Source organism: Phaseolus vulgaris, chromosome 3, assembly GCF_051622355.1.
Source record: "Phaseolus vulgaris cultivar YP4 chromosome 3, ASM5162235v1, whole genome shotgun sequence".
NCBI lineage: Eukaryota > Viridiplantae > Streptophyta > Magnoliopsida > Fabales > Fabaceae > Phaseolus > Phaseolus vulgaris.
Window position 1 is genome coordinate 25437204 of NC_143500.1, and position 20914 is coordinate 25458117.

Genomic DNA, 20914 nt, shown 5'->3' on the forward strand with positions numbered 1-20914 from the left:
CATTATTTTATATTATTTACAATTTAAAAGAAACTATAAAGAGAGATATTTAATATGAAGCCTATTATTTGAGAGTTTGTAAACTTCTTTATCTTTAGGCTTGATCTTCTCTTTGACTTCTTTTAATTTGTGAGAAGACTAGAAGGAAGAACTTCAAATGTGTAGGTGAAAATCCTCTTCCTTCATTAATAAAATCCTCTCCTAGTGGATATCCATCAATTAATGACTTGAACACATCATTGTGATCCTTAACTAACAAAGATTAATATTGAAGCCACAAACACCATATGCAAAAACACATTTACCTAGGCAACCTAGAAAACTCACAATTGATGCAAAAGAAAAAGGAAAAAAAAGAATTTATTCTAAACAAAATTCTAATAGAGCAGTTTTACTCTACTCATTGCCAAGAGTCCAAAATTGACATCTGATCCGATCGGTCATCGGTAGTCGATGACGTCAGCAGTAGAGAACCACGTGGACCACTCGCGGGGTGACACGTGGACCAGGTGACAGATAGATCGGGGTAAACGTGATCGGTTGTCACTAACCAAATGACCACCGACAGATCAGGCGGCAGCGAAGTCAGGGGACAGACCACCCAGAACGATGATCGGTGGTCAGTAACCAAGTGGCCATCAACAGACCAGTTCCCAGATGAACGCCTGGGGGCAGAACGCGAGAAGCAACAGGGACTGAGGTTTCGTGTTACACGAAGTTAAACTGGGACTGAGGTTCCCAGCGAGAGCGTTACGCATGGACCTCGCATGAGCACATCTCAGGGAATCGTGCACGAGAGTGGCCTGAGGGAACTAGTAAACCAGTCAGTGATTGGTGATTCCCTCAACCCATTACGTGCGCGATACCGTGAAGGGTAAGCCGTTACGCAGAGGGCGACGCTTGGTGAGTGTGCCTAGACCAGCCACACCCGGCGTTCTCCTGAGAGTATGCGATTTACCCAGGTAGAAGAAATATCCTAAGTTACTCCGCAAGGGAATAACTTAGGCGCACAAAGAGAAGCGTTAGAGCCCTTCAAGTAGTGACACGTGTATGGTTAGATGTGAGTTGCATACCTCCACATGTCACCATCTGAGAGGGGCGCGACCCAGATAAAGGTGTACTCCGTACCACTAAAGGTACAGACAAGCGCAGCCAAGCGCAGAGACGCGCAAACACGCACAGACACTCACACTCTACTGATTCTGGAGGTACGTTGTCGCAGAAAAGCATAACAGGGTTCTGACACATGCCAGAAAGCATAACAGAATTTTGTTAGGCCCAGATACAGGCAGTGGCATAAAACAGAATCAGGTGAGATATAGAAAAAAGAGAGAACAAGAGTTTTACACACACTACTAGTTTTTCTCATTGGTGGTTCTGTGATCTAACTTGATCGTCGGAGTGCAAACGGCCGCTAGAGGCGCCGTCTGTGTGTTTTGCAGGTCGCGTTTGGAGATCCTAGAGAAGGTTCCGAGGGTCATTTTGCAGATAACACAGTTGCGTAGATGGGGCAGAGAGAGAGCTACGAAGCGATTCCTCCGCGTTCGAGTTGTAGACAGGATCAACATCCAATCATCAATTCATTGAAAAATAGAGTTAAATTTCTAGAGAAAAGATAGACGAGAAAAAAAAATATTTTTTTAAAAAAATGATAGTTATTTTAAAATGAAACTTGAATGATTGGATTTTTTTATTGATATAAGTTTTTCACTTTGATAATAAAACATTCGTACCATTTTAACTGTGAAAATAAATTTTAAGATGTGTATGTACTTCAAGTTAATTACATATATATGATCATCACATTTGAATGAGCTTTTAGAGTTTGTTTTATGATGTTGTAATATTAGGAATGAAAATCTAATCTACATTACAATAAAAAAATGTTATTTTTAAGCATTATATATTTATTTTATTTCTTATTTTTTAATATATAATTTTAATTTTTTTAACGTATTTTTATTCATTTTATAAAAATAGTTAATTATTATGCAATTTTTAGTATATATATTTTTTTTAATTTTTCACGCAATTCAAATTAGAAAATTCAACCTTATAAATGGAAATAACAAATATTTCATTCCATTATAGTATTTAAAATTTATACACAATATCAATTATAAAAAATGAATATAGCAATAATTTAAATTAAAAAGTATAAATTTAAAAAAAATTAAAATTAAATTAAATTAATATTTAAATAAAATAAATTGTTCAAATAAAATATATACAATTTTAAAATTAATAAACATTTAGTTATTTAAATAAATCCAAAATTCTAATTATATAATAATATATTTTTATTTAAAAATATAAATTTTATTTGCATAATAAATTTTTCATAATTATGTTATGTTATTTTATATCTTTCAACTATTTTATTGACTAATTTACGAATAACTTATTGTCTAATAATTCAATTTATGAATTGCTAACCATTAGTATTTTATGAGGTGGTTTTGTGAACCATAGGTGGTTTTAACAAATTTATGGAAAGGTAGATAGAATCATTAATACTTGATGTGGGATCTATGTTGATATGATGTGATGTGAGATGATTGTTTATGTTGCATAGTGATCACCATCTTCAACAAAAATTATCTCTCTTTTTTATTTATTTTCTTCTTCAAGTCTGATTCTTGAGAAGTAAAAAAGAGTGGCAGCACAATGGGAAGCAGAGGACACACTCTCATGGAAGTAGGGCCTGATGGGGTTGCCGTCATCACCATCGTCAACCCTCCCGTTAATTCTCTCTCCTATGATGGTACATTTTGACCCTTTCAATTCTATTTCTATTGCTGAATATCACTCTATGTTGTGTTGCTAATTTTTCCTTCTGTTTCTGTATCTCCTTTTCTCTCTCTAGTGTTACGCAGTCTTAAGCAGAATTTTGATCAGGCTCTAGGCAGAAACGATGTCAAAGCATTTGTTGTTACAGGTATATTTTACTTCAAACCACTGGGAAGGGGCAATTATTAAGCTTGTTTCTTTGGTAGGGTTTGACATTGAAATCAGTACGATGGTTTGGCAGTGGACAATGTAATGTAATATACAAATCAAAATCGAAATTGAACTAAGGAAAGGAGAATGGCACAGATAACTAACCACCACTTGAGTCTATAACATTTTACTCAAATCCTCATTCTCCTGGTACCCTTAGCGATTGCCAAGGGTTAATATAGGATCTTATCTACTGAAATAGTTGTTCTTGACCAAATTGAAAGAGTTAGAAAGCGTTGAAATTCATAGTTGTTAGTTTGTTATGACCAATCCTATTGTACAAACGTTGATGGTCAAACCATTTAGAGTGGACGTCATCTTTACTCACTCCTGGGCTAGATATACTCCTGTGATATGATGGGAGCATTTTGACAAACACCGAAGTTTCAAATTGTGAAGAACTAAGATGCTCTGTTAGTATTGGCAAGAACAAATGGGAAATGAATGCAGGCTGGTTTTGGACTTAACTAAAGATATTTGTTGGCCAACTAGCTTGTGGCTAATCGCATCATAATTGAATCTTATGTTACTTTATCAGGTCCAAAGGGAAAATTTTCTGGAGGCTTTGATATTTCTGCATTTGGTGATGAAGAGCCGAAAGGTACTTCTTTTGGGAGTGTCTTTCTAATGTAGTTACATTCATAGACATTTTCTAACTCTTTCCTCTCTCCTCATATAGAGCGTCCAAAACCTGGTTGGTTATCGGTAGAAATCATCACTGATACTATAGAAGGTACGTCTTCTTTTTATGAAATTTTTTATTGGCTATTTATTTTTCATTCTGTGCTATCTTAAATCTATTTTCTTCTTTTTTTTCAGCGGCTAGGAAGCCATTGGTTGCTGCCATTGATGGCCTTGCCTTGGGTGGGGGCTTGGAATTGGCAATGGTACGTATTGCTAACTAATTACGAAAGAGAAACTTTTGTTTGTAAATTTCTACAAATTATTACTCATTCTTTCTCATATAGGCGTGCAATGCTCGGTTATCAACCCCAACTGCTCAGCTTGGTTTGCCTGAACTTCAGCTTGGAATAATTCCTGGACTTGGAGGTAGTACTAGTAACTGATTCTTCTCTGTTTTCATCAAATTTACTTGTATTTTGTGTATGAATTCAAATTGAATGTATCTCTATACAACTCTTTTTGTTTATTCTCTGTTTTGGAAAGATAAGTTTAACCACTCTTACTGGTCATTGTTGAGTGGGATTAGTTATAGAGGAAGGGGTTTGAAGTTTAAGTTTTAAGTTTTACATGCTTTAATGAATTTATTAATTAAATACAAATTTAGTTTAATACCTCAATTTGCACATTAGTTAGGCCTAGCATAATTTGAAAAAGAAAATGTTAAATAGAAAAGAAATTAGACCATGAGGAACAGTGCATGTCTTATGACTATTTTTCTTATTTCCTTTTTCTTTAGTATCGTCAATATAAAATTTGAATTGTCTTTTAGGAACACAGCGACTTCCTCGTCTTGTTGGTTTAGCAAAGGCACTTGAAATGATGCTGGTATTGTATATTTTTATGCTTATTTTTTGTAACTTTCCATTCTGTTCAATTTGAAGAAAAAAGCTTATGTTTTCAAACTCAAGGTTGGTGATCAGTCAACCAGCACATTCACTGTCCCATCTTTGAAATTTTCTGAACTGAACTTAACTGAACATCAGCAAGCTTTTTGTTCAGCTTTCCACTTTGTGTTGAATTATGTTTTTTTTTACAGGAAAGTATTCAAGAGTTGTGACTACAATGTGCTTGTCCAATGATTTTCAATTAATTTCTTCACCCCTTTTTTTTCTTACTTCAAATTAAGACTTCTAAACCAGTTAAAGGGAAGGAAGCTCTTAGTCTGGGGCTTGTAGATGGATTGATGTCACCTGATGATCTGGTGAAAGCTGCACGACAGTGGGCCTTGGATATTGTAGGCCATCGGCGACCATGGATCGCTAGTCTTTATAAGACTGACAAATTGGAACCCCTCGGGGAAGCATTAGAGATTTTGAAATTTGCTCGAGCTCAGGCTCGAAAATGGGCTCCTAACCTCCAGCATCCTTTGGTTTGCATTGATGTTATTGAAGCAGGAGTAGTTGCTGGTCCCCGTGCAGGACTCTGGAAGGTTGTTATCTATCTCTGGTATACCCTTTGCCCCTTCATATTGTGGCTGCAGAAATGTGTTGTGACATTGTCTTTGATCTTTGTAGGAAGCTGAAGCATCTGAAATACTTGTAAAGTCAGACACTTGCAAAAGCTTAGTTCACATATTTTTTGCTCAAAGAGGAACGTCCAAGGTTTGTTAGGGTTTTCAGTCTTAGTTTTACACTTATTTCTCGCCCTTCGAGTGACAAAACTATTAAGAGATAAAGAGAGTTCATTTTCCTGCTTAAAACTTTGTTATAAACTTATACATTGAAAGCTGACACATTATATAGATTTAATTGTAAATTTTGTATTGAATTTGATGAAAGTTTTGAAAAGAAAGACTATTCTAATCTTTCCTATTTTCATTGAATCCTGACTCATCTTGATACAAAAACTATAACTTTATCCCAATAGATGGGGTTGATTACATGAATTAATCACTATCATTAGCCTTGTTAAAAATAACTTCAGGGATATTATTTACCACGGTATCCCTTTTAATAAATTCTGTTAGTGTCCTTCTTGGCATCCTTTTATCAATTTCACACGGACTAAAAGCCTTGCCAATACCCTCCTCATCTGTGCCTCCAATGACTTTCTTTGAACATATCCCCTCAGAATATTTGGCCATTCATTCAAGCAGATCCCGCAGCTGGAATTGTGACTATCCCCTTAAATATGATTGCTGATTTTGTAATTATTTCCTTAATTAGTTGTAATTACATAATTATGTCGTTATCTACTTAATTAGGATAACACAGATGTAGGTTAGCATTTGTCTTCAGCTACTTTTCAAGGCTGAAATTTTATGCCATTATATTCTCCAGATGAACACGTAGTTTGGACCTACAATTTTTCAGAGTTTAACATAATTTTAGTCTGAGGTGCGATCCTACCTAGGTTTGCCCAGAATTCCTTGCCTCTTGTATTTATTATCTCATATCTGTCCTACTCTAGAATAAGTTCATTTGTCCTCTGTCCCTTTTTCAATGTTCACTCAATTCTTTACGACATCTAGTTGGTTCATCTAGTTGGTACACAACCTGAGCATTTCAGTTCTCGATATTTCTCAAAGGTAAGGAATTGTGATATTGATTATAGCATTTCTTCTCTCGATAAGGATGAACCAAACACTAAATACGCCAAGTGGTAAATCAAAGACAAGTCATCATAGGCTCTGTTGATCCCAATGTTGTCCTCAATCTTTTAGAGCATTCAGCACTACAGCCATGATATTGGTCTATCTAAAGAAAGTGTGTAGAAAGAATAACGCTGCTAGAAAGTTCTGGGTTGAACTTGAAATAAGTCTCCCTTACTCTGATTTTTTGGGCTGAATACATTGACATTGTTTATGAAGATTTGTCAATTAAAGGTCTTACTGTAGTGGAAAATTTTCATGAAACTACTAAACGAGATTAATTTCTTATTGAGTTGAGATTAGATTTTGAAGGTATTCTACTCAATCTTGTGAACAGAGATACTGTATGTTCCTTGGATGCATGCCTAAACGAACTTCACGAAGAACAATATCTCTTCCAGTTGCATACACCATGCAAAGCAAACCTAGAAAACAGGTCTTGAGAACTATTCAATATTTCTGTTGCAAAGGACTTAGACTTTTGCTTCACGCTTTCTAAAAAATTCTGCAATTACTGCAAGAAGGATGGTCAAATCATAAAACAACGTCCAATAAGTCATACCAAAAAAATTGCCACAACCTTTATTGTCTCGGTTGGTGCTTCTTCTGCTTGTGTGCATACAGGAAATGTGCAGCATAATGCTCTTACCCGCCTTCAAACTTGGACCCCTGAATTTGTTTGCGGATGATATTACAGCTTCTCTGCTTTAGGGCTCTTGGGGAAATCTTCTTCTACCCATTCTTATTGGTATTTTAACTCTGGGGCATCCAATCATATGACCAACAATGCTGAAACCCTTACAAATGTCACAAGATAGTTAGGACATCTCCAAATTCATACTGGAGATGAAAACCATTTAACTATCACAGCAATGGTTGATAGATATTTCATCATATTTAACTATGTGTTCGTTTCACTTAGTCTCACTAGTGATCTTATTTTTGTTGGTCAATTAGTTGACAATGATTGTCAAATTGAATTATCAAAATTTTGTTCTCTTGTGCATTATCAACAATCATGTAAGATGTTCACGAAGGGCCTAAATTTGTTCATCGTTTCCCCCTTCATGTCTCAGTCTCTGTGTTCCTTCCAGCCATTTATATCTTATAATTCTACTGTTAATTTCAAAACATGGAATATGTTATCAAAGTGTATGTAGTCTTGATGTAGGGTTACCCACAACTGTTTAATCTTGCAAACATCAGACTATGGAGGTGAGGGGGTGTTAAGATGCCTCACATTAGCTAGTAAGATAGTCACAATACTCTTTTTAAGGTTTGGGCAATCCTTCCTCCCTCATCTAGCTTTTGTGATTGGGTTAGGGTCAGATGTTCAATCCAATTTTTATATGGATAAATATGGCTGTGAAGAAGAATTATCTAGCCTGATTCTGAGTGCTAAATTTTTGTATAAATTCTACAGATATGAATTTTTCAATACCTCTTGACATGAACAGATACCTGGGGTTACGGATCTTGGTCTGGTTCCAAGAAACGTCAAGAAGGTTGCCATCCTTGGTGGAGGACTAATGGGCTCTGGAATAGCAACAGCTTTAATTCTTAGCAGCTATCCTGTCATCTTAAAAGAAGTAAATGAGAAGTTCTTAGATGCTGGTATCAATAGGATTAAAGGTGAGAATAATTCTTATGAGTTGGCTCTCATCAGTCCCTATTCAATCTGCATTTTTAATTAAGAAATAAACGATGCTGTTTACCTGTTTACAAGTAATTTTTTTCCCCCATGAACAGCAAACTTACAGAGCCGTGTTAGGAAAGGTAAATTGACCCAGGAAAAATTTGAAAAGGCAGTCTCTCTTCTAGAAGGTACCCTTGATTATGGAAGCTTCCGAGATGTGGACATGGTGATAGAGGTTGTATTATGAAATGCAAATTAAACTTTGCTTATTTACTGTTATCAGGATTGTGGTTGCATGTTATCCATTGCTTGGGAAATTAACTTCTTTTTGGTGTTTGTTGTCTGGATAGGCTGTTATTGAGAATGTTTCCTTAAAGCAGCAGATCTTTGCTGATCTTGAAAAGTATTGTCCACCTCATTGTATACTTGCAAGTAACACTTCCACAATTGACCTGAACCTGATTGGAGAGAAAACCAAGTCTAAAGATCGAATTGTTGGAGCCCATTTTTTTAGGTGAGATCTTTTATTAGGTTACTATTTTTTTCAGCTGATTTAAATATCTGACCTGTAACTTCCTTAGTCCTGCACATGTTATGCCCCTTCTGGAAATTGTGCGTACCAACAAGACCTCTCCTCAAGTGATAGTTGACTTGTTATATATTTCAAAGAAGATAAGGAAAACTCCGGTGGTGGTTGGAAACTGCACAGGATTTGCTGTTAACCGGATGTTCTTCCCATATACCCAAGCCGGTCTCTTGCTTGTTGAACGTGGTGCAGATGTTTATCAAATTGATGAAGTAATAAGCAAATTTGGAATGCCCATGGGGCCTTTTAGGTATTAGTGATTGGATAAGTTCTTGATATTCTCTATCAATTCTTGAAGTGCATGATTTGACACTTATTTACTATTGCAGATTGGTTGACCTCGTTGGGTTTGGTGTGGCGATTGCTACTGGTATGCAATTTATTGAGAATTTTCCTGAGAGAACTTATAAATCAATGCTCATTCCCCTTCTGCAGGAAGATAAGAGAGCTGGTAGAGATAAACTCCTGCATCAATTGGAATTCTGACAATATTATATCTATGTGGAAAATATTTACATAACAATTATATGCTCCATTTTATTCTATTAAACTAATCGACTTTCTTTGTTTAACACTTGCTTCTAACAGGCGAAACAACTCGAAAAGGGTTTTATTTGTATGATGATAAACGCAAGGCTAGTCCTGATACTGAATTGAAAAACTATATTGAGAAGGCTAGGAGCATTACTGGTGTCTCCGTTGATCCTAAGGTATTTTAAACCCTTCCTAGTTCATAGCATATTTTTGGCTAGTGAGGAAGCACAATTTAAAGTCAAATTTTATTGTAAATTCCTCTGGATATGATGTTGTGAATCTGAACCTGGACAGCTTGTAAAGTTACAAGAAAAGGACATCATTGAGATGATATTCTTTCCTGTGGTGAACGAAGCTTGTCGGGTCCTTGGCGAAGGCATTGCAGTCAAAGCTGCTGATCTCGATATTTCCTCTGTCATGGGCATGGGTTTTCCACCTTACAGGTTTGTCTTGTTGTTATTTACTTGCCACTTATCAAAACTTTGTACTTGTTCTAATTTTGGGATTGATTTCACAGGGGAGGTATCCTATTCTGGGCTGACAGTCTTGGATCCAAGTACATATATTCAAAATTGGAGAAATGGTCACAGTTGTATGGAGAATTCTTCAAACCTTGTGCCAACTTGGCTGCAAGAGCTGCCAAAGGAATTCCTCTGGTGAGTAACCTAAGCTCAAATATAATGTTGTTGCCTGATTATTGAATTCAACTAGCTGTCTTCGAAGATAATTCTGAGTTTCCTTTGCCATTTGTGTTGCCCCCTGATGGATTTTGTACTATTATATTGCAGAGTGCCCCTGTGGAGCAGGCAAATTCACGGTTGTAAGAAACAAATAGCTCAATAAGTGGTTGCTTGATTGGATGTTCCTTTTTCCGATGTCTCCTTTCAAACGGTAGGAATATGGTGGTGACTTGAGAAACAGCTTAATGTAAGATGAGAAAATATATGAACAGCGTAATTGTTTGGTGAAAGACAAGAATGTGTTTGTTTGAGAAAGCCGAAATTAATAAATTTTATTTCTTTTTTTAGAAAAATTATTTAGTTATTTCCGTGGTTTTCAGACACAAACTGATAATCTTTTGAAAATAAGTTTTCATACATCAGAAAGTGAAATTTATGATTATTTGCACTTTATCATCAAATTGTTCAACAGTTTTTTTTTTAACTTCATGCATTTTTTGTAATTTACCAAGTAAATCAATGTTTTGTTTGTAATTATGAATAGAAAAAGTTATTTTCTTTAATAATAAAATAATTAACAGAAGATCTTTAGCAGAAAGCTTATTCAACATTCAGATTTTTAAATTACAAAGTGAACCCTTTTTACTTTTTTAACCTGAGATTGACGAATGTTTCCCATCACCGTCTCGTCTCTCCAAACCAGCCATTATCATGAAATCTTAGAACACAACTCAGTGATGACAAGGAGGTAGGTGAAGTGCTCATGAAACTTTCGGAGGAAAAGAGATTAATTGGGACTATTTTGCAAATTTCAAAAAAATTAAAGAATGGTAGTTAAGCTTAGTATATCACCCTCAAATTATCTATTAAAATGTATCATTTTATATTGGAATTTATAAGATGAGTGAACATTCATACTTGATTTCAGTTGCCATTTTCTGTGAAAAAAAAAATGCTACGAAGTTATTTATCTCATTAGAAATTGGGTATTATTTAGTATGTAATCTGTAATTTGATTAGAGTCACTTTCATTAAGTTTTTAAAGCTAACCACAAAAGACCAATTATTTGTCTGAATGAAATTTTTCGTTAAACGATTTTAGAAAAAAAAAAAAAAAAAAAAAAAAAAAGCGAAATAAGATTTTCCACAAGTTAAAATTAGGGAAATTTAAAGAAATGATGTAATTTTCGTTTGTTTTTTATCAAAATGAAAAATTATACGAGTAAGTAGTGTTTGCTTTTCAAATTTCTTCTAATCATATATATTTTTTCAAATTAGAAGTCATACTTCCATATTTTTATTTTTTTTACAATTACACTAAAGTCGCGTGTTTTTTGAAGATTTTTTTTATTACGTTAACTTTTTTTTCAGTTGTGTATTGAACTTCTGCTTCAAAAGACGAGTTTTGATTTTTTATTTTTTTTTATGAATTTGTGCTTGCATATATGTTTTCAAATCTTTTATGTTTTTTATGTTTTAAACTATGCAATTAATTGATTTTTTTTTGTTTTATCATATAGAGAAGAAAAAGGAAACATGCAATTAATTATTTAGAGTTTAGGGTAATTAATTCATTATTTTGAAATTGGTATTTTGGAGAATTTATCAATTTAATATAAACAAAGAATTTAAAATAATTACTTAAAATTTAGTTAATTTAATTAATTAATGAAATTACATATAATTAGATGCAATTTGAGAAAATTTAAAGATGTCACCTAAATCATAGATGATGTAATTAATTATTTCTTTGTTTTGTAATTGGTATTTTGGAGAATTTATCATTTTAATGTAGTGAAATATTTAGTTGAGTTAATTAATTAATGAAATTGGTTATGTGAATATAATGTAATTGTGTAAATTTAAATGAGTGTTACTAATTACATATTACTATTAAAGGAGAAAAATTATGGAGCAAATTATTCATCATTGTCTATATGGACAACTTCCTCAATTGTAGTGTGATAACAAAAATATTTTTTTGAATTATTATTGTTTACAGTGCATGTTTGGGTCAAAAATGAAGTTTAGACCCATATATATTGATTAGTAATCTTCATTTCAAACTAGATGAAATAGAATTTCATAAACCTTGTCAATGTTGTGTAGAATGTAATTGAACATATATTAACATTGTAAATGACAAGTGGATAAAAACATTTACATGAAAATTGCATATTTCAAAATCATTTATGAAAATTATCATTTCAAAATAGTTTTTGTAAGTAGGACTTATATACTTTTTATAAAAAAAATTCTCAATTCGATAAAAATAATGAAAACTGCACCATTTATGTAAATATCCCTTAAAATTAATTTACTTATAATTTATAAAGGTTTAATTGTAGAAGAATCAATATGTTTTAACAAATTAATTTATGAATAAAGTAATTTGAATTAAAAGAAAAAAGGATTTTATATCTTTTGTTATTTTGTTAACCTAGAAAAAATCTAGGGAGGGGGAGAGGGGGGGCTGGATTGAAGGGAAGTACAATGATGATAATTGAGGTAGACAAGTTAATAAATGAGCTGGTTGTTGGCTAACCTACTAACAAATGATAATGAAAAATTTATGAATCAACACTGTGCACAACAATGGATTCTTCTCCATCACTTCAACTTCTTCACCTGCAATAAGAATAACACACTCTCTGTCTAAGCCAACTCATTCTGCAATATCTCATCAGCAATAATAATAATGCACCCAAAAACTCCATTACCATACTTTCAAGCAAAACATTTCTTTTTCTTCCACCTTCAGCTTTTGGAATTGAAATTTGATCTTCATGTCTAACAAGTTTACAAGAGGAAAATATCACTCCTACTTTAGACTTTCATCTCATTTATCTGGTTCAACCAAATTAAGTAAAGTGTCACTTCAATTAAAGTTAATATTCAAAAAATCATTATTTAAATTTAATATTAAATTAACTTCCATTTTTCTTATCACCTGTATATTATGTATAATCAGAACGTTATTTATTAGTTATTTTTAAAGAAAATTAATTAACATATTCCATTACACTATACCCATTATTGATATCAGCTGTCAAATATAAATTTAAAATTAAAATATTACAAGTTTAAATTTTGCAAAAGATTAGTATGTTTTACTGATTTTTTCCATGAGGATAAATATATATATATATATGTTAGATTTTCTTCTAAATTTAAAACAATTTTAATTTCAATCTGGCTCTTTTATTTTATTATTTTATTATTTTAAATTTTAAATATTTTTAAAAATATTAAAATTAAACATGTTACGAGAGTGATCGAAGTAAGCAAAATCGAGTCGATTACGAAAAGATAAATTTCGTGTTAAGATAATCAATTAAACATAACAAATATATTAAACTCTCCCTTTATCAAAAGATTAACTCATGAAGTCATAATAAACACTAACTCACCTGATATTCTTATAAACACACATCATTTATTTGAGACAAATGTACTTATTTAACAACAATCAATATTCGAATCACTGAGTTCTAACTTGATTATCAGTGTGTCTTTTGTATATATTTTCACCTTTACAACCGAATATCTAAATCATCAAGAATTATTTATTTGAAAAAACAATTCTTTTCGACTTTATTTATTAAAATTTAATACTTATTTACAATATTATTGAAAATCTGATTCTTACAAATATAGTATTATTACACTTTTTGTAACGAGTGAATATTTAATTTGATCCTAAAATATTAGAAGCTTAACTGATACGTCTTAGAATAATGTTTTCATATAAATAAATCCTTGAATAATTTATCTTTTGACATATAAGTTTTTGTGTTACTTTTGAAGTTTTGTTCAACAATCACACATAAACTCAAAACCGTTGTCACATTTATTAACTCTCTTCTTCGGGCTCAACAAAAATAGTATCTACAATAACATTATTGTTCACTCTAATAAGCTCTTTATGTCGTTTCCACCATTATGAATTTTATGAACTTTTGATATTGAAAGATCCAAAATATCTTCACAGGATTAACAATATGTTCATTGATATAATTTCATCCTCTAGCTCTCTTCCTTTTTCAAAATTTCATCACAAAACTTTGGAATAAACATATCATTAATTAGTTGTCCTATATTAAATATGTCTTCATTTTCTGATACAAAAACATGATTTACGTTTGAATTCTAAAAAATACCAATTAAATTATAATAAAACTTAAGATTTGACAAAAAGTAATGCTTACAAACTTATTTACATAAAAAGAAATTATTAAGACCTATCAGTCACCATTTTAATCTTTCATGGACTAAATTACATATTTATTTACTTTATAAATAACATGATGTTATAAACTTACAATTTTTTATTTTTTTATTTAAATTGTGAATAAACACTACAAGAAAATTATTAAATAAAAACTAATTTTAGAGACAAAAAATAATTAATTGCTATATTGACTAAATTAAATATTATTTTATAGACTAAAAAAATTTTGATTTCTAAATTAGTTTCTATTATTGATAAATAGTTTCTAAATTGGTATTTAATTAGTTACCAATGGAAGAAAATCATTAAATAGAAACCAATTTTAGAAACAAAAAATAAGTAGTTGTTATAGTGACTAAATTAGATACCACTTTAGAGACTAAAAAAATTATTAGTTTTTAAATTAGTTTCTATTATTGATAAATAGTTTCTAAATTGGTATTTAATTAGCTACCAAGGTTTTAACTATCAATTATTTCTATTTAATGATTTTCTTGTAGTGTACCAAAGTTTTTACTACCAAATTTAGAATTTAGATAATTGATAATTAGTAGTTAAAACCTTCCTAGTTAATTAGATACCAATTTAGAAACTATTTATTAATAATAAAAACTAATTTAAAAACCAAAATTTTGTTTAGTCTCTTAAATAATATCCAATTTAGTCAATATAGCAATAAATTATTTCTGTTTCTAAAACTACTTTCTATTTAATGATTTTTTTGTAGTGAAAATTTATTTTTTATTTTTTATGAATATTATTTTAATTTCTTTTAGTTACTACAAGTTTAGATGATAGAATCAAGAAAAATGAAAAAATAGTACATACTAAAATAGATTAGATACTGAATTAGAAAATTTTAAAATGTAAATCTAATTAATAATTTAACCCTTTTTTTATTTGCATGAGAATAAAGACAATGGAAGTGAGTTAACAAAGAAAAACATGACTTGAGAAGATTGGATACATGAGAAAGTACAAGATAAAAGAGAATAAAGTTGGTAGACATCACAAACAAATACATCTTCCAAAAAAAATACAAATTCAACAAGTTGGGATAAGAAGGGAGCACAAAAAGATGTTTTTTTTCATCAATCAAAATTATCCTTTACCATATTTTATTTATCCCTTAGAGTATTATTTTATTAAAATGAAGATTTATTTATTATTTATATTTTCATTTATGCCATTGAAAAAAAAAATCCCTCTCAAACTAAATAATTATAATTTAATGAAATTAAGTTATTTTGTTAATCTATATTTTCCCTCTTAAAACTAAATAAATTATAAATTATTTAGTTTGAGAGGGAAAATTGTTAAAATTGAATGAAATAAGTTATTTTATTAATCTATATTGTAAAAATGAAAAGGGAAATAGTTGTGAAAAGTAGGAGAAGGTGCAAGAAATAAGAGTGAAATAGAAGAAATAGGCTTAACTTATATAGATCCGCAGGTGAAATGTATTTTTGTTGTTGAGTTCATGGTAAGCTTTTAATAGCATTTACAAATATACCCTTTTCTTCTGCTTTTAGCTTCCCCACACTTCTCTTTCACACTCACTTTCATAACTTACTTACATTTATGCTTTATGCTATGTTTTTTTAATTTACTCCTAAGCCTTTTCTGTTTTTGCAATCATAGTGCAATTAATTCTTCTCTAACTTACTCTAAATATAATTTCATAACATACTCACTTTTCATTAAATTCATTAATTAAATCATAAAATAGGGCACCTTTACAAGCATATCCATATAATATTAAAGAAATTAAATAATAAAAATTAATTATTTTTAAAATTAGTATTTGTAATAATTTTAATCCATCATGAAAAATATTAAAAAGAGTACAAACAACATTTTGTGAACGGGAATTAGTTTAAGCACCATTTCATGTAAACCTACTTATGAGATCTAACATTAATTAAATCATTAAAATATTGTCTTTGTTGCTCCTCTACTTCATCACATTTAAGACTTTGTCACGTATCTTAAGAAATGCAATTGATATTTTCAAGTTTATAGAAAATGTCATGCAAGTTTGTAATATATTTTTGACTTAAAAAAACCTCTTTATATCTAAGAAAGAAAGTTTAAAAAACAATGTAGAAATTGTGTAATTAAGTAATAGGGAGCAATAATGGTTATGGAGGAGTACTAAATAAGCAATGACATAAACAATTTGGTGGTTCCAATCATGTGATCTGATGCATATATGTTCCCCTAATGTGTTGTTTTGCAGTTGTTTATTGTACTGAACAAATGTCAAAATCACTATACAACAACAGTGTACTTCTTCCTTTGGAATAACATATAATGCTGGGTTTCACAGTACCTTAATAATTCTTTGCATTATAAAGGAAAGAAAAAATTTGCTCTCTTCTTTCTCTTATGGTAGACAAGGTTTGTGTGACATGTCCGCTCAACCAACATGTTGAGCCATATTAGTAAAATCCGCGACCTGCAAAGACCCAACATCAATGTGAAAAATTATCAATCATTTTTTGTCCTCATGGATCATCATTATCTTAAACTTTCAGGACTATCCTATGTTTGAGGGAAAGTAATGTTTAGTGGAAATGTACAAGAATTTGGGATCGGGATAAAATTAAATGTATGAGATGGGTTTTGGTTTTGGTTTTGTAAACATGGTAGGATGAATGAAGTGGTCCAATGAGCTTATTTTCTAAGCATCTGAAAGTGGAATCAGAAGAGAATGGTAGGGACTGCAAAGAAAGATTGAATATAAGAGAGAAAAATCCAGAGATGGGGACACACAGTGACATGAGTGAGAGTAACTTTTCAATGAAATATCATGTGGATTTGGGAAGACAACATCAGAATCAAATAAAGGGAAAGGAAGAGACTCCAACACTTCCCCACTTCCATTTGCTTAATTGCCACATCTAACCACATTTTCCACTTGGCTTCACGGGGTTTTCTCACAACACACAATTAACTGCGTCCATCTTTATGATAAACTTTTTTTTTTATCTTATTACTTAATCAATTCAACCTTATTCAACTTATAAAGTTTTTTACTTATATATATTATAAAATATTTTTATTATTAATTGATATGAAATCTCTATTTTATCATATTTGACATTTTGTATGTAAGATTATGTATTTATAGATAATTTGGTAAAATATGATTTTATAAATTTAATAATTTTTTATTATAATAGATTTTAAATAATTTTGATATAATATTAAAAATAAATTTTAAATTTAATTTAATATTATAAAATAAGATTTAGATCTATTTATATAAATATTTATATAGTATAAATTATTTTTATTAATATTTGATGTAAAATTTCTAACATAGATTAATATATTTATAAGAGTCCATAATAATATCGGAAATATATTTTTGGATATTTTCTCTTATTGTGAAAATTTCTATATTTTTTTAAAATAAATCATCTTTTAACTTTTAATTTAGTTAATATTATCCTTTCATCAACTTACACTAAAATCTTTAGATTTTATATTCTGTGGTGGTTATCATGCATACTTCTTAATGATTTAAATTGTCACCGAGTTATAGATTAAAATGAACTTTTTATAAGAATAAGGATTTAAATAAAAAATTATCAAAAATATGTTTTAGTCTATTCTTATTTAAAATCACAGTGTGCGGTGGGCAATGATGACAATTTATGGTTGTGTACGCAAAAATCGATAAAAGAAATAAAAAGGAATTGTTTACTGTTTTTAGAAGAAGAAGAAAGAGAGAATAAGTATACTTGAGAATGGAGAGAGATTTGTTCGGAAAATTGGGATTTTTTTTTTGACTCTGTTTGGATTGAGGAGGGGATGTGTGAGGATTTGAGGTAGTGGATGTGTGAGGAAAGTATGAGTGTTTGGATTGGAATATGTTAGGATGGATGTGTGAGGAAAGTTGATGAGAGTTTGTGAGTGATGTGAGTGATGTGATGATTATGAGAGAATTTTAATTTTATTTAAATGTGTGAAATGTTACTTTACAGATTAATCCTTGTCTACTAAAAAAAATTAATAATAAATTAAGTTATTTTTATTTAAAAATGAAAAACTTTAATATATTTCGTAAATTTAAAAATTATAATTAAATAATATATGTTAAAATGTAAATATGTATAATATAAAAACTACAATTAGAAAAAAAAATATGTATTCAACAAATTAAATAAAAACAGAACTTTAAGTAATAAAATTGAAAAATAAATCAAATCTTATATAAATAAAAAAGTATTATTTTTTAATATTAAAAATCCTCTAGAAATGAAAAATAAAAAATACTACAACAATAAAAATATAATATAATTAATAATAGAAAAAAAATTCATAAAAAATTATAATAAAATAAATTATAACTCATAAACATAATAACTATATATAGAAATATATTAATATAAACATAACAAAATAAATAAATAAAAACATAATTTGAAATAATTTCTTTAAATATTAAACATATATTATAAAAGCAATCTAAAAAATACAACATAACAAAAATATAACTTAATTAACCATAGAAAAGGATTTCATAAAAAATTATAATAAAAAATAAGGATAAAAACGTATTAGTAGTATAATCCGATATAGTTTAATAATTAATTATTATTATTTTGTTTTATTAAATATTTGTGTTAGTTAAATTTATTTAATAACTAATATTTATAATAAAGTGTAGTTTTTATTAATAAATTATGTAAAAATACGTGAAAATATATTAATTATATTTTCAGTTTCTAATGAATAATTTAAGTTAGAATAAAATTATTTTAAGTGATGGATTGTTTTTAGGGATTTTTTGTATTAAATAAATTAAATATTTAGTATAAAATAAAATGAAAAATGTTTAGTATAACTTTTTGGTGATGACCATGATCCAACCCAGGTAATATTTTCAATTTTAATTAGATATAGTATATTTTTTTCTTTAAAAAAAACTAAATTCAATCACATTTAAGAAAAAATATCTGATTAGAACTTGAAAAATAGGTATCACCTGATCTACTCTAATAACTAATATATAAATGGAATCTTTTATTTAACTATATTTTTTTTACATTGATTTATAATATTTTATAAAATAATAAACAAACTTAAAACTTCCTTAAAATTTATTATGATTTGTTTCTTCATTTTAAATTATATATATATATATATATATTAAACATTGTACAATAAATTTTTTAAAATACTAATACATTCAAATGAATCATTATGATACATTCAAATGAGGGTAAATTTGGAAATAAGGGATGCTGATATGACTTTCCCTTTACATCTCTTCATTTTGAGGGGAGACGATATTTACTGTTCACAGGTATATCCTCTCCTTCGCTTCCCTGCACATCCCTTTATCCAAACCATGGATATCCACTCACATCCTTCCTCTTGAACCGTACATCCATGGAAGCAAACAGGGGGTTAGTGTAGATATAAGATCGATACTTCTCCGAGAACAATAACTAAATAATAGAAAATAGAGCAACTCATCATCAATTTTCATATCTATATTTCTCAATTGATTGACAAGACCCTTGAATGAATTCAAGTGCTCTGTCATACTTTGACCATTGTATAGTTAAGTTTCACCAGTCTTTTAACAATAGATGCTTTATTTCTTAGAGTTTTCTTTTGAATCATAGATTCAAGCTTTGACCACAACTCATGAGCATTTGTGTATGTGGACACATGCTCAAACAAAATTCTATCAATATACTTTCGAATCATTGCAAAAGTTTTTCGATTCAAAAGTTCTCAATCTTTATTACTCTTACCTTCTGGCTTGGTTATGCAAGTAATGGGTTCATGCATATCCTTACACTATAAGTGATCCTCCATTATGGGCTTCCAATAAGAATAGTTGTCCACAGTCAACTTGAACATGTCTCCATCATAAATGGCTTCATCATACTACTGTTGGGAAAATTCAGAATTAATTTTCCCTCTTTAGTGTAGATACAAGATGGACACTTGCGGAAGTAATAAATAAATAATAGAAAATATAGCAAAAATAGAATAATGAGACAAAAAATTTGTAACGTAGGAACCTTTTCAACTTGAGAAATAAATAAAAACCCACGGGACCTAGTCCAGACAATGTCTTCAATATGAAAGTAGGATTACAATATTTGTCTCTCTCACTATGTAAGAATAACACTCAATCTCACCCAACAGCCTCACCCAACAGCGTTGCTCTTCTTACTTGTTTCTTGCTTCTAAACAGATTAATGCTCATTACATTTCCAAAAGAGGGTTACAATTTTCAAAAAAACTTTTTAATGACCATCATTGAATATATTCAATGGATTGATTACTAGTATTAATTGGTCATAATCTCCCATTAAATTAAAGACCGATTCCCAATAATTCTCCTTCTTAATTTACTTAATTGAGGATATCAATAATTCAACTCCCCCCACAATAGTGTTACCAATATTCATTGGTCATAATCTTGCATAAAATTAAGGAGGGATCCCCAACAAGAACAAATGCTATAAAAAAAGAGTGAAGAAAAATGGAAAGAAAAAGTAAATAAAAAGATATTGTTATCTAAATTTAATAGTTAAAATACCGGTTTTTAGTTAGTTATTTTAGTATAAAAATATGTCTGAATCCTTTAAAGATTTATTTAGTGTTTTTAACATATAAAAATTAAAATTTCACTTCAAATATGAAATAGATATTCGAAATTTAACCCATTCGAAAACCGATAAAAATAATTAAAATTGAATCTTTTAAAATAGTTTATCTACTTTTTTCTTAACGAATAATTTGATTCATATTTTAGATTAAAAATAAAGAACCAAATCAATATATTTAAATATAATATTGTATATTTAAAGTTATGAAGATTATTTTACGGTTTTATTATATTTTAATAACAATACTTGCTTTTAAATCGGTATAAGAACAACATTGATTTTAAATTCAAAACTTAAAAGATTAAAAATATTTTTTTATTACAAGATTATAA

At 29.7% G+C, this 20914-nt stretch overlaps 1 protein-coding gene across 2 annotated transcripts; it reads left to right on the top strand.

Annotated features, from left to right (window-relative positions):
- Window positions 1-2433: 2433 nt before the first annotated feature.
- Window positions 2434-10070, top strand: LOC137806776 (peroxisomal fatty acid beta-oxidation multifunctional protein MFP2). Of its 2 annotated transcripts, XM_068607051.2 has the most exons (18): window positions 2434-2764; window positions 2867-2938; window positions 3539-3601; window positions 3680-3733; window positions 3820-3887; window positions 3969-4050; window positions 4454-4509; window positions 4811-5113; window positions 5199-5285; window positions 7732-7906; window positions 8024-8145; window positions 8261-8424; window positions 8492-8746; window positions 8826-8947; window positions 9085-9206; window positions 9325-9473; window positions 9548-9686; window positions 9819-10070. In XM_068607051.2, exons 1-18 carry the CDS (start codon window positions 2668-2670, stop codon window positions 9852-9854), a joined length of 2166 nt encoding a protein of 721 aa, XP_068463152.2. In that variant the 5' UTR covers window positions 2434-2667; the 3' UTR covers window positions 9855-10070. The 2 variants fall into 2 exon arrangements, with proteins under 2 accessions (XP_068463152.2, XP_090156650.1); XM_090300524.1 differs by lacking the exon at window positions 4454-4509 and having other exon boundaries at window positions 2472-2764.
- The last annotated feature ends 10844 nt before the right edge of the window (window positions 10071-20914 follow it).